This window comes from Vicugna pacos, chromosome 7 (genome assembly GCF_048564905.1).
Source record: "Vicugna pacos chromosome 7, VicPac4, whole genome shotgun sequence".
In the NCBI taxonomy this organism is placed as follows: domain Eukaryota; kingdom Metazoa; phylum Chordata; class Mammalia; order Artiodactyla; family Camelidae; genus Vicugna; species Vicugna pacos.
In genome coordinates this window covers 52,796,160-52,810,340 of record NC_132993.1, presented here as the reverse complement: position 1 = coordinate 52,810,340, position 14,181 = coordinate 52,796,160, and the positions used below count along the sequence as shown (strand labels likewise).

The window sequence follows — 14,181 nt, the reverse complement described above, 5'->3', positions numbered from 1 at the left end:
GGAATCCATTTTTATAAAAGAGGAATAAAGAGAAAATGTGGAAGGCTGGATTCCTGGCTCCTGATGAAAATGTGGATAATCCATTCCACCTTTCTTCTTATTTTCCTTTCTAATAAAATCAAAGTACCCACTTTCCTCACCCGAGCCGTGGTGTGAGGTTTCATTATACAATACCTGTGAAGTCAGTTTAGCTCCTCAGAAAACTGGTGTTATATAAACAGCAAATATTATTGCCCTCACTGGGCTGGGTTGTGTAACGTCCCAGCACTTCAGCCAAAAGATCTGAGAAAGATGTCTGGAGGTTCACAACATTTTATTTCATAAAAACTGTGTTCTCCTGATTTTTTTCATTGCCAGATATTATTCTTCATAAACATTTATTCCTGTTACTTGGAAAACACTGCATTTTATCATGAAGCAGTTCAGTTCTGGGCTGACGTCAAAGAAACGTGTCATGAAACCCAGGGGAGCCTTCAGTCATGGAGCCCCAGGTTCCCCCTCGTCTTCTCATCCTCTGTGTGTCAAAGGGAGGTTTCAAAGGGAAGAACGCTCTTTGGACAATTTTGAAACCTACTTCATTATCTCAGTGATTTTTCAAAAGTTTTAGTTTTTCTCTAAATGCCTCCAAGACCACATAGACGGGTCAAGTGAACTAGGGCTGTTATAAATAAAATCATTTTTTTCCTAAAAGACCTCAAGGAGAAATTTCACTGGTGTCACAGCTGAAATGCTCCTGTCCTCACACCTGGCCAGGCCCCTGTTTCCACTGACATCACTTATAACACATAGAAGAGCTAATGTCGCAAATGAACGCAACTCATTAAATAATAAGCACCACTAATTCACCTTCCTGTTCTGTTCAAGGTCTCCCAGAAATAATAACAACATGAAAGAAACTGCTCTTTCAGACAACAAAATGAGCAGTGTTTAGTCCTAGGCAAAGAAAATGCAATGAGAAGTTGTACAATTCTGAATGGAGCTGCAATCAACTATTTATCTCCAGGCCCCACTTTCTGAAGTCAGGCTGAGACCCTGACATTCATCAGGTCCAAATGCCTATTCAACTGTGTGTGACATCACATGGTCAGTTTCCTTGAATGGCCCTATCTGGCATCTCAAGAATTATCTGATTTAGCCAGTTTCATAACTCCTTTCTAGACTGAGCAATGTATAAACAGCAGAACAACAACTCAACCAAATTCAGTTTTTAAAAAATAAAATGTGAAACATCAGTTTTCCAAATACAGCTTTTAGTCTATCAAGAATGCATCACCTTCTACCCTCCCCCACACTCATCAGGGACACATTTCATATCAGAAATCAGGAGGCAAACCAAACAACTACTTTTACTGTATTGAGTCAGGCAAAAAAGTGCCCTAAAACATTTCAATCAATGGCAAAGTTTAAACAACACATAGGGATTAAAGATCGGATTTTGTGAGCACATATAGTGAAATCAAAATACGTATTCATTCAAAAATCATACAGACCAGATGTGGGCATGACCATCTAATACTAACAAGTTAAGGTATCTGTAGTAACCTTTAATGAAAAAGAATATATGGAATAAATGTAGGTATATTCATGACTAGGACATTGTGCTCTTCACTAGAAATTGACAGATTGCAACTGACTGTTCTTAAACATAAAACAAAAAACCAAAAAAAAAAGAAGAAGTTAAAGTATCCTTATTTTAAGACAGTCTCCTATTGAAGTATGTATTCCTGTTTTTATGATAATATGAATTTAGTAATTTTCCTTGAAAAATCTAATAATGATAGAAGATGACAGATTTCAGAAATTGGAACATTACTAATTATCTTATTTATCTAGGAAAAAAGAACATTTGAACTGAAAGAATGTTAGAAAAAGAAAGGGATACTCTTGACTAACTTCTTTTTATATGTCCAGAGAAAATAACTGTCTGGCACAAGATGATCTAGTTAGTTAATAACCAAGCCAAGGTGAAGGTCAATTTGATGAAATGCACTGCTACTATAGTAGAGTATAATATAATTAACTAGTCCTCATGTCTTGCTGGGGCGGTCTAACTGAGCTACGTAAAAGATATGAGATTTCATTTTCCAAAATAATTAAAAACAAGTTAAAACTCATTGTCTGTCATGTGACAGATTAGTGATAAAATAAATCAGGGATCAGCAAATTATGGGTCAAATCTGGCCAATAATCTGTTTTTGTTAATACAGTTTTATTGGAACACAATATTGTTCTTTCATTAAGTAGTGTCTGTGGTTGCTTCTGTACTAAACTAGCAGATTAGTGTTGCAACAGAGACCTGATGTACCACAGAGTCTCAACTATTCACTGTCTGCCCTTTTACAGACAAAGTTGGCAAACTGCCAGAGTAGAGTCTATTGTTAGATACAGTTATTTAAAACAGAAAAACATTTTCATTCAAAATTAAGATTTTTATAAAAAAGTAATTTTTCAATGAGATGAATGCTGAGGAAGAATGAGAAAGTCTCAGGCATATTTTTTTTATTGTCATCAAAATCACATATGCCACCCCAACTCTCAATTTTCCTTTAGATGGTAAGAGGTTACACCATTTCAGATCAAGGATCGTAAAGTTTGAAGGATTTCTTGTAAGAGAAAGGAAATGACTCTTACTCTCTAGCATTTGATAAAGAATTAGGTTCTGACAAAAGACACTTCTGATTTTGGCACTGAAACAGTTTCAAAAACTCTGTTGACGGAGAAGAATGAACTATAATAAAATTACAACTGCCTTGCGCTACATCACAAGTGAGGATGGCTCTCGCAGGGCAACATTTTCATCTGTGTAATCTGGCTACTACACCAGTCACTTTCAAATACACTGGGGTATTTAACATTACTTAGAATCAGCTCCCTGAGCTCGTGACTGACAACAGACAAGAATATATAGGACCACATAACAAGACAGACCCCATAATAAATGGCTGAATTCAACCTAAAGCTTCTAGATTTCCAATCTGATAAGCAAAGGTGGGAGGTGGGGCGTGGGGGGGGGGGGGGGCAATGGAACCATGAATCAAATTCTGTATAGGTAATAACATAACACAACACATTAACTGCCTACAGGAAAGGAAATAAGTCTCAATTACAACAAGAGGGCCTTCATCGCTCAGTTATCACTGTCTCATTCCTGCTTTGTGAAAAACTTACGATGCCTGGGATTTAAAAAGCTGTTTTTAACAAACAGAGGCTCGGTTTTGTGATCGTAATTATATGGCTTATCTATTTTATTAAAAGGTAATTTTAAAACGATTATTGGTATAATCTTTTCAAGAAGTGAAGAAAAAGTGATATTACTCTCAGAATTGTTCTTTACAAAGGAAACTTCTAATCTCATATGCAAGTTGACCTACAGGAGTTAACCAAGGTTGCCCTGCCATCTAGTGGTCATCACTGGGAAGACAGCTTTGGAACACAGCTTTCGGTTACTTTGAAATCCGATACTGATTTCTCCTATTAGGTTCGGGGTGTGGCGGGGGGAAGAACCTCTTAACTAAAAACATAAAATATAAACTTAAGAATGAATAGAAAGTAAATTGTGTATCATTAACCTGATTGATACTAATGAAAAAATTATCATTCCATTGAAACAGTTACTGCTACACTAGAAACTGATGAGGTAATTGTTTAAATATTTTTAGTTAAATCCAAAAGATCTGTGGATTATGTTTACTCATGCTATTTTGATAACTTCAAAAATATCTGTATCTATGAACAAAACTGTAAATAATTTTCTAAACATTATTTTCCAAAGAAAAACATTAATACTTCCAAATCCTTTTGTGATACTTGAAATATAGATGACTAAGTCTCCATTCCTTATGAAGATGAATACATGTATATATATATATGACTGAAACATTGTGCTATCCACCAGAAATAGACACATTGTAGCTGACTATATTTCATTAAAAAGTATCAATTTCTGCACGTGCCTGTCCAACCAAATGACTGACTTATTCATTCCTGCATATTCTCTCATTCTATCAAACAAGAATTTCCATAAGGATTTAGAATTTAAACACGTTAGCTTTAAAAATATAAAATTCCCTTTTAGGGAACCATTATCGTTAGAATTTCTTGAATAGTCATTTGTCAACTATTTTTCAGGACAGAATATACACCAAACCTTACAAAGTTAACATTTTGTCAGTTTTCTCCCAACAGCCTGATTTACATATGTTTTTTGTCAGAAGGTATATTAAAAAGTTAAACCCATATTTATGATAGATATATAGTCAGTTATTACAAAAAGATAAGAGGTTATGCACAGTATAAGGACACTAAATACAAAAACCATTGCTTCATTAATTTTCAAAATGTAGAAATATGTATCTATTAACAATGAGATCTATATTGATTATCTTTGTTTTAATAAATTATTTAAGGGTAATTTCCGCTGATTTATCATCTATTAGTAATTTTTCTTTTCCTTCCTCTGACCATGTCTAAAATCCCATGGGCCTCATGAAGGGTAAAGATTAAGCTGAATGTAAAAGAACGTGAAGATCCAGGCAAAACAGAGACAAATTCTGCAGACCCAAAGCCCATTTATAAATTCCCAAACGCCTATGTGAATATGTACAAACATATTTTTACATACTCTCACATGTCTTACAAACACAGGCTGCAAGATCTCCTGAGGACTGACTTTTAAAAATCTCGGTGTCTTGAATAACTTAGGTATAGTCTTGAATCTAAAAAACTTGTTATTGCTGGTAAGAAGCAGCATGAAAGGTTTTGGGGTCAGCAGCAAAGCAGCAGACACTGTGTTCTTGCATCTCAAAACTCTAAATATTACATGTGGTGCTTTCCATCAGTAAAACTCCTTGAATCTAAGTAAATATTTTACTACATGCATGTTAGAGTTAATTCTTCTTTATTAACGCTAGATACAAAAATCTAGTGTTGACTCATTGGATTTTTAACTTAACTGTTACTGAAATTCACATCAAGACTAGGGGAGCAAGATTTGGTTTCAAAATCATTATCATACCAAATTCTGATCTCAGGTTGGTCTACTTTATTCCCAAACCAGTTTTAATCATGACGGGAGGCACTGATATAAGAAAACCGACAAACTTAGAAGGAAGAATTTTGAGAGACTGCTTTAAAAAAAAAATATATATATATATATATATATATTATCAATCATCTTGATATATAGTCGTCTCCTCCAAGTACTGATCTGATCATCAATAAAACAGATCTTCATGGGGACGGGGATTACAAAATGGGTGGAGACCATAAGAACCACAGAATGCAATGCTACTGGGGCGTTTCTTGCATTAAATAAACTGAGACAGCTGAGATTTTTAAAAATTAGATTGTACTTTAAATAGCAGGAAACTAAAGAGAGAAGTTATGTGTTAAATAATAAGCTAATACCTAAAATGAATCAATTTATTCATGGCAACTGTTCCTGCACAAGGAGTTACTGTTAAAGTGCACGGTAGCATACACATTAGAAGGGCCGGGCACTCACTGTACACTTAACGGTAGAAAATGACCAGATCAATTTATAATCAAAATGTGTCAAAGAAAACCCTACACCAGGCCATGCTCTCTGTGTAAATGCTTACGTTTTCTAAGCCCAGGAGCACAAGAAGTGGAATTGTTGTCATTCCTCCTTGAATCCATTCCTCCAGAGAGACGGTTCCATCATGATCATAGTCAATTTCTTCCATCATTTCATGAAGGATCTGGAGTGAAGATGAGGAAAAACTTGAAATACATCAATAAAATAAATGTCACATGATACAACAAAGTACTACATTGAATTGCTTAAGATAAACTGTGACTAGCTGCTAAGTAGAGAGTTGAGGTAAATAGCTAGATAACTTGGGACAATGTTAACCCTATTATTGAGAATACAGTGGCTTTGTTATGACTTCTACAACGTGACTACGTACATTGATCAACTTTGAGAAATCCTTGCTCAACTTTTTAGTATTTTGTCATCAAATGGTACAATTTTAACAAGAAGATATCTTTAATTTAAGGACAAAAGTGGCTTTAATTGCTTTCTCTAGTTTTTTTTTTTAATTCAAATATATGCCAGGTAATGACTGAACAAATTAACTTCATGGCAAAGAGCTGAAATAATTCTTTGCTAAGTGGCGTGGGGTGGGGGAATTAAGTTGCTTTTAATTGCCTATCATAACTTAATAGAGCCAACATGTTAAACAGTCTAGTCATTTTTGATTAGATTTCTTTTCTAAAGATGACTTGCACAGTGTGTCCCAAAATGTTCTCCGCGGTACGTGTTTGTAATACATCTATTTCTCGCCTGTATAGTGCTAATATTAGTTGTTAATTCAAAGGGTTGTTGTGAAGATTAAATGCATGAATACAGTGTCTTCGAAGAGTCCGTAGTATACATAGTAAGTGTACTATAGGTGTTGTTCATGTTACATTAGCAGAAATTATGTTTGCGTCTTAAACATATTACCCTTGGCTGCTGGGAAGGTGAAGCATCTCCCATCTAATGGACCCAAAGTGGCAAACATGGTAGAATCCAATAGAAAATAACTCACCATTTTAATCTAATATGGATGTGTTAATCAATTTGGGGGGGAAAAAAGAAATACAGAGAGCATTAAAACAAAAATTTGAAAAGGTGCAATAAATGGAATATTTGATATGTTGACAGAAGTGTTGTTTGTAAAAATCCCTGAACTTGGCTGACTGGTGTCTTTCCTCAGGAAGTATCTGAAAATCAGATTATTTTCCTTCATAAAAACAAACTTCTTTAGAGGCATGGGCAAAAGACTCTTTGGAATAAAATGATGCTGAAATAATTATTTCATTATCCTCAAAATGAAAGACAAGGAAAATTGTTTACAATTTGGTAAAATGGCAGATGATCTCCTAGGACATCTCTGTCTCCCCTACTAACTGCTATCAACCTCAAAAGTACAATTCTCTTTATTAACTTATGCAAACTCATCAGGAGTCAGACAACATGTGCAAATGTGTACGTTTAAAATGGGGAGAGCTGGTGCATCATTAGGCAGCAGGAGGCAGTTACTATGGCAGCGAACACAGTGCACAAGGCAAGTCTTTTATCTTGACTCTCTACTGTCCATCCTACCCAGAGAAGAAGCAGACTTCTCAGTACCCGCCACAAATGACTAATGATGGGATATAGTTTATCATTTGTATTTTCCAAAGGATATTTGTCCTCATTAGACTGCCCGACCACCAACTATTCCCTTCCTTAGAGCATCCAGATCTCCCCTTCCTCAAAGTCCCCACCACCAAACACTTTCTGTTGTGATGTGGTGCTGCCTCCATCTGCTTTCAAGGCTGACTGAAAAAGATCCCCTTCCCTGTATTACTCCAATGAGGACAAGAGGCTTGATTGGTAGATGGATTCTATTCACAGGTATTACATTAAATAGGATGGAGAATGCTGTTTTAAACTAACCAAAAAAGGCAGCAGAATTTATAAGAAGTCCTTTGATTTCAGTGAAAACAGTATTATAATGAATCAAGCGGTATTCTTAGCATTAAATATATGTTACTTTGTTATTCCATATGTAAACTACAATTTTGTTAATGGTAACTGCCATTCATTATGTCACAGAATGTGCATTTCCACATAAAAAAGAAAGACAGAAAGAAAAAAACGGTAGAGTTAAACCTCAGAAAATCCTAATCCCAGCTAAGAATGCGTCCTCCTTTTAGAAGACAGTGCCGACTTGGTTACCCTTTAACACCATCAGTTTGCAAAGCAAGGGGAATGCCATTAGGGCTCTTGCATCACTTAATCATGCCATCACCATTCTGTTGACTGCATAAATGTGAATTTCTGTGGTTAAATAGGCTCTCTGAGTTCATATAAAATGTAAACCATTTAAATAAAACTGACTTGTATTTATTTAATTAATGTGCAATTTGCTAAACTTCGTTCGTTTCCAAGAGAAATTAAGATCAATAACATTTGTTAACTCTCCCTAAAACACTACCTGTGGCCAAAGTTTCTAATCAAGTATGATTAATACATCTTTGAATAATGTTGTAACTTTGGTATAAATCTACTGAAAATAAGAAGGTTTTTTTTAAATGTGCTTCTAGTCATTGTTAGATACTATTTCTTTAAACAACTGATTAGCATTTCCGGGCTCACCCTTTAACTAGCTGAAGACCTTTGGGTAAGTACCATTCACATTTTGGGATGGCAGTTTCACCATCTGTAAAATGAATAAAATAGCAGTGCCTACCTCACAGAGTTGTGAGCCTTAACACACACACAAAGGATAACACAGAGCACTGTGCTCCGTAAACCACCATCATCATCTCCTTAATCACCTTCATCCTCTTTTAGAGTCACTATTTTAGCTGTTCCCAGATAAGGAAAATCATAGAGATCATAAAAAACATGTCAGCTCTGAGGTTTTTATGGCATGGCATTAGCCATGTCTTCAGCAGCTTCTATTCACCTGCGTGTACATAAGACCACCATTCAAATTAATTTCCAGGAGAAGGAAAAGCAAAAGCTATTGATAGGAGCTTCAGAAAATGACATATGCCTTTTCCTGTTCAGAATCCACTTTGGCTACTGATTCGAAATAGTAACTTAGAGTTATCAAAAGATAAAATCAATGCCAGTAATATATTACAGTTCCAAAAAAGACAAAAGAGACAGAGGCCTTCTAGAAGGCGGCCACCAGTTAAGTCATTCATGTACCTACTGGGTTAAGCTCAGTGACGTCCCACTCCAGGTACTCGGCCACGTGCATCATCTGACTGATGATGTTTTCCAGCTCCTGGATGGGGGGGGGGGCGAGGAAGGGGGAGAAACAGGGTGGGTGGAGGGACAATGAATGCAAGGTCTCAGTAAGTTCTTCAACGTTCACTGACAGGAACTGTTCTGTTCAACTGGTCGCTCAGAAACTGAAGGAGTGATGTGATGCATTTTATATAAATAAGTAAACATCTACCTCTTCTCTTTAAAGCTCTAAGTAACAACACATGAAAGAGGAGCCAGGAAGCAAATTCACTTTGTACTTTGTCTAGAAATCGTCACCAGGAGAGGGCACAGCTATACAAAGAAGGATTTTTTTTTCTTCTAGAAGATTTTTAAGAAAAATTTTGTTTGAAAAGCAGTGTCTGATGAAAGTAGCCATATGCATATTTCCACAAGACGTGATTTTCAAGTCACCAAGCATCCTGACCCTGTGGCTTGCAAACAGGTATGGACGGGAGGAAGGAAGTGTTTGAGGGCAACTGAGAGGTTTATTATTATTCTGATACACTGAGAACGCGTATTAACTGTTCCAGCCATTTACTGGTATAATTTGTTCGGCTAGAGGAGTGTTCAGGGTCAAGGTTTGAAGGCTAAGTGTACATAGAGTTTATTTTACAAGGGGAATGAATTTTAGATTCAAGTTTTACATTGTTCTGCTCAATGTTAACTCTTTGAGAAACTGCTAGTTAATATATATGGCTTGGCTAAATAAATTAAAACATTTTTATAATGATTTATTTAATATTTAAATTTTTCTGTATCTCCAGAAATGATTAAATATGCTTTGTGAATGCTGATCATTTTAAGGGTGGTCAGTCAATGACATAATTAAAGGTGGTGTTTTATAGCATTGCATTTGAAAATATAAAAAATATAAAAGAATAAGGCTTGAAAATATATTAATAAAAAATTATTATACTCAAATCTCCGATCTAAAGTAAGTGGCTAATATACGTAGGATGAGGAAGGAAATATGGCAAAAATGGTTTTCTTTTGGGAGGTCATAGAACCTGTGAGAAACTGATGAAAGTTACACTCCTCTTCTCCAAAAAACACATATGCATCACAAAAATGTTATTTATACAACACACATTGTCCCCAAAACAATACAAATAGAAATGTGTTTACTTATTACCGATAAAAAAATTTTTAAAAACAAGCCTTGGAATTAGAAACTAGCATGTGTGTGTGTGTGTGCGCGCATGTGTGTGTGGCTAATCTTCCACCTACTTTACTTTTGCTTGTAGTGGTTTGGAAAGACTGAAGCCTCTGGATGTGTTTCAAGGAGCGGAAACTACTTTTGGTGACTGCTGTGTGGGCATGTGCCCTCTGTAAGACTCAGTTTCCTAAACAGTAAAATGGATATTCTAATAGTACCTAGTTCATAGAGCTGTTGCCAAAATTAAACAGGCTATTATATAAAATACATTGATCTTATCTGGCATATCACAAGTGGACAATAAACATTAACTAGTAGTATCAGACACAGCGAACATTTTCCAAAGTATTAATTTTCCTCTCTTCTTTCTCCAATATATGAACAGCTAAAACTTTCAATTTCAAAGACAAATGACACATGAAGATGCAATTTCAACCTGATATTGAAGGAAATATACCAGGGCAGTAAGTTGTGTGGCGAAAACCGTACAGATTAAAAACTAGACCTTTCGTTACAAAAAAGACTAACTGAATCATAAACAAACTTATTTACCCTCAGCTCAGTGTTTAATATTGGAAGTATAGTTATAAATATTGCTAGTAATCTACTATATGTTAACCAAAAAAATGGCCAGAGACCAAAAAAAAATGGCTGATTTGAAAACTGAATTTTCAAATCAGCTGCCAACCCATGGCTAAAAGCCTAGTAAAGAAACATTATTTTAATGTAATTAAAAAGAAAACTAAATAAAACAGATCCATACTAAAACATAATTTGCATTAGTGTAGTAAGAATTTGCTACAACACGCATATTAAAATATGGAGAAGAAATCAGAACTCCTAGCCGTGAAATGCCACCAGAAAGTGAGCAAATGTATCCTATGGCTTAATACCCCTAGATGGAAAACTGAACACTACTAGGCACTTAAAAATAATAGCCTGTGAAAAATCAGAGAGACTTTAACATAAGACATCCCACAATCACAGCACCAATTCAGATAGGTGGCCATTTCCTAGAGTAGGAATTATACATTTTCACCTCTCTCTGGAGAAGCTAATGCACCATTATGCTACTCAGTGTTACATAAAAAAAGTCTCCAAGATCATCGCTTTGCTTGTGAAAGTCTGAATTCTGCCATGGGGAGGTATATCCAATGATGAGAGAAACTCATTATCAGAAATAATGTCTGTTTTAATCAATATTAAATGTATCAAAATATTGGCTTTTAATGTACCTATGTACTTCAAAATTTCCATACCTTGACACTTACTTTGTTAATATTCTTATTCTTCCTTCATAGAACAAAAATGATATAATATGCAAAACATTAAACAGAATAGGGATCATTTGATGGTAGCTGAGATGGATGTACCTGTGAGCCTCTGATTTGAGAACTAAGAGTCTAACTACTGTCTGAAAACTGCCAATGATTTACCTACAATACAAACAAAATAAAGATTTAATTATTGCTTTCAGTCAAATCATAGAGATGGTATTTTCCTTCTACTAATTTTTAAGACTAAAACTATAGACAGAATGAAAGCTGCATTTAAAATTGGATGAGCCATTTTAAAAAGGGAATTTTGCCAAAGCAATTTTAAATCTGTTTACCTAGTTCAACAGCGTATATGACTAAGAATACTTTTAAACAATGGGAAAATAATACAATGTTTGAATTGATTTTATAATTCCTTTAAATTTTACTTGTACTCTCAATATTTTCCTAAGTGCCAAATTTCACTGATATATATATACATACACACACACACACACATATACATATATATATATACATACATATATATATATATATATATATATATATATATATATATATGTTCCCTTTCTAGACCAATGGCCTCCTATTTCTCTTATGCTTTATTCAGGCAAGGTAGAAGTTTTTCTTTTTTTTTTTTTTTATCTTTCCGTGTCACTTTTCTGTAGTACAGTTATTCAACAGAACAATTGTAATCCTAACAGTTTCCTCAGAAAACTCTCAGAAAGTCAGATGATAAAAATGCTGTGTGAGTGCATGGAAATTATATTGTGTCTTCTGTGGTAATAGCTATAAATTTATTCATTGCATTTTTCAGAACAAACTACTTTGAAATTTTCACAGAAAATTTGAAGAAAAAAATTACCGAGCTGTCCAGGAAGCCATTTCCATCCGTGTCGTAGAGGCGAAACATGACTAGAAACAAAAGAGGTGTTGGAAGCAAGGTTACGGGCAAGGAAGATCAATGCTAGAATAAGGCATATTCTTTAAAATTCATTTTCTGTTGAAAACAAATACTGCTAAATCCTCTCCCTGTTCAAAGCAATTTATCTGTGGGATCATTTCTCAAGCTTTAAAAATGAACTAGTCATTAATAAAAATACTGGATATCAAATATAAATTCTATCCATTTTTGTTAAATAGCTAGGAAACACTACAAAGCACCATTGTCCAAATTGTTTATTGTAAGATCATTAAATGGAAATTCAAAAACCACAGAAGAGTTCAGACATTTAGACTCTGGATATTAAAAGACTGAGTGGGTAAGAAGAAAAAAATTGATTTCAGAGTCTAGAAATCAATTATAATTTGGAATGTGCCATTCACTATTAGATGAGCTTAGGGAAACACTGTTTTCTCATCTGTAAACTGAGAATAATCACCGTGGTAAGACACACATCTGTTGTGACAGTTAAGTGAGGTGATGACACACAAACACGCATCAATAGCTCCAGGGCAGTACACAAAAATAAGCCATTGTTTTCACTGATCCTTAAGCCGTATGGGAAGGAAAAAAAATTAATGCAAAATAAGGGAATTTTTCTGATGGAGGACGCCAAGACATAAATGTGTTATTAACATGGCTATCACAGTGTATTTATTTAAATATGAGATGTAGTTGCATAAGGTAATTCCTCTGCACCAATCAAACAAGGAGAAGGCCAGGGCTGGCTCCGTGGTAAGGCGCTCAGGAAAGCAGGGTGACAGTTCCCTGGCTGGCCTGGGGACTCCCTTGTATAACTCACATGCCCCAAGACCACAGAAGAGGCTGCAGAAGGAGTGAAAATCATACAGACAGAAGTCCCAGATGTCAAATGAAAGACATAAGAGGGAAAAAAAGAAACTGGAAAACAGGAAAATAAAAAAAATATATAACTCAAAGTTCAGTCTTACAGTTTTCACATCCAAAATTGGTGATTCCAGAAAGACTGAACAGTAAAATTAAGGAAAAGGTAACTAACAATGAATAGATGAGAGAACAGATGGAGAGCTGAAGTTTTCAAACAGAATTTAGGGCAGAGGATTAGGGAGTTAGTTATAAAAGAATGGAGAAACCAAGCAAGCAAAGAAATTATGGCAGTTATTAATGCCATGGAAAATAAAAAAATTATTTGGCTCGGTAATCCTATAGGCCCTTTCCATTTTAAAATCATATTTGAAAAATATTGATAAAGCTAGTATCTATCTCAAACATTACAGTAAGACTATTCTTAGAATTTAAAAGTAGTTAATCTCCAAGGTCAAATGAATCACTGAACAAATAGGTCTTTTTTAAGTTAAAAAAAATTTTTTAGACCTTATTTTTAAAACCAACACAATCAGGATATAGATTTTTAGGTGCAAAAGTAATGTAAGCCCAATATGAAAAGTAAACTGTCAACATAATAGATTCCAAAGGTGGGTCCCTGTTACAAAGTTACAAACTAGTTTAACCCACTGTTTTTCTATTTTTGCACTCATGTAATTATACTTTATGTGGAAACAATTATGTGCCCACACATGAATTTGGTTAAAAGATCAAAGGAAAGGCACATTATGTAATATGAGGGTAATCCTTTATCCCTAGAATTTGTGTCTTTTACAAAAGATTTACAAGTTTTTATCTATTTGTTTTCTCATTGAATGTTCTACTCTATATACTGGTGTTTTTGTACTTTGCATAATGATATAGAAATATTAATATGGAGATTGTTTTTAAAGATTGGAAGATTTTTTAGAAGGCATTTAAGCCAGAATTACTTTACTTCATAAATTTTTTACTGTTTTATATATTTCAAGACCTACTTAATAAACTATAAGGGTAGAGGGGAAAACAATTTGCTTAGAGTTTTTGACATCTAACATAATGCTGTAATATTTTCCCTTTTTTTCACAAAAGGAACAATAATAAAAACAAGGAAAGGCAGCTTTGCAGAATAAAAAGAACACTTAGTCAGTAGGTAAAAAATCATGCATTTCAATCACAGGTAGCTAAA

General features: G+C 34.6%; 1 protein-coding gene across 1 annotated transcript in view; it reads right to left on the bottom strand.

The window, feature by feature from the left end:
- DGKB (diacylglycerol kinase beta) overlaps positions 1-14,181 on the bottom strand; it is a 586,586-nt gene that overhangs the window by 414,918 nt on the left and 157,487 nt on the right. Inside the window, exons 7-9 of the mRNA XM_072964909.1 lie at positions 12,072-12,121; positions 8,715-8,789; positions 5,601-5,720 (exon numbers count right to left, since the gene is read on the bottom strand). Of these exons, the coding sequence (XP_072821010.1) occupies positions 5,601-5,720; positions 8,715-8,789; positions 12,072-12,121 (245 nt within the window). The remainder of the gene's footprint in view (positions 1-5,600; positions 5,721-8,714; positions 8,790-12,071; positions 12,122-14,181) is intronic.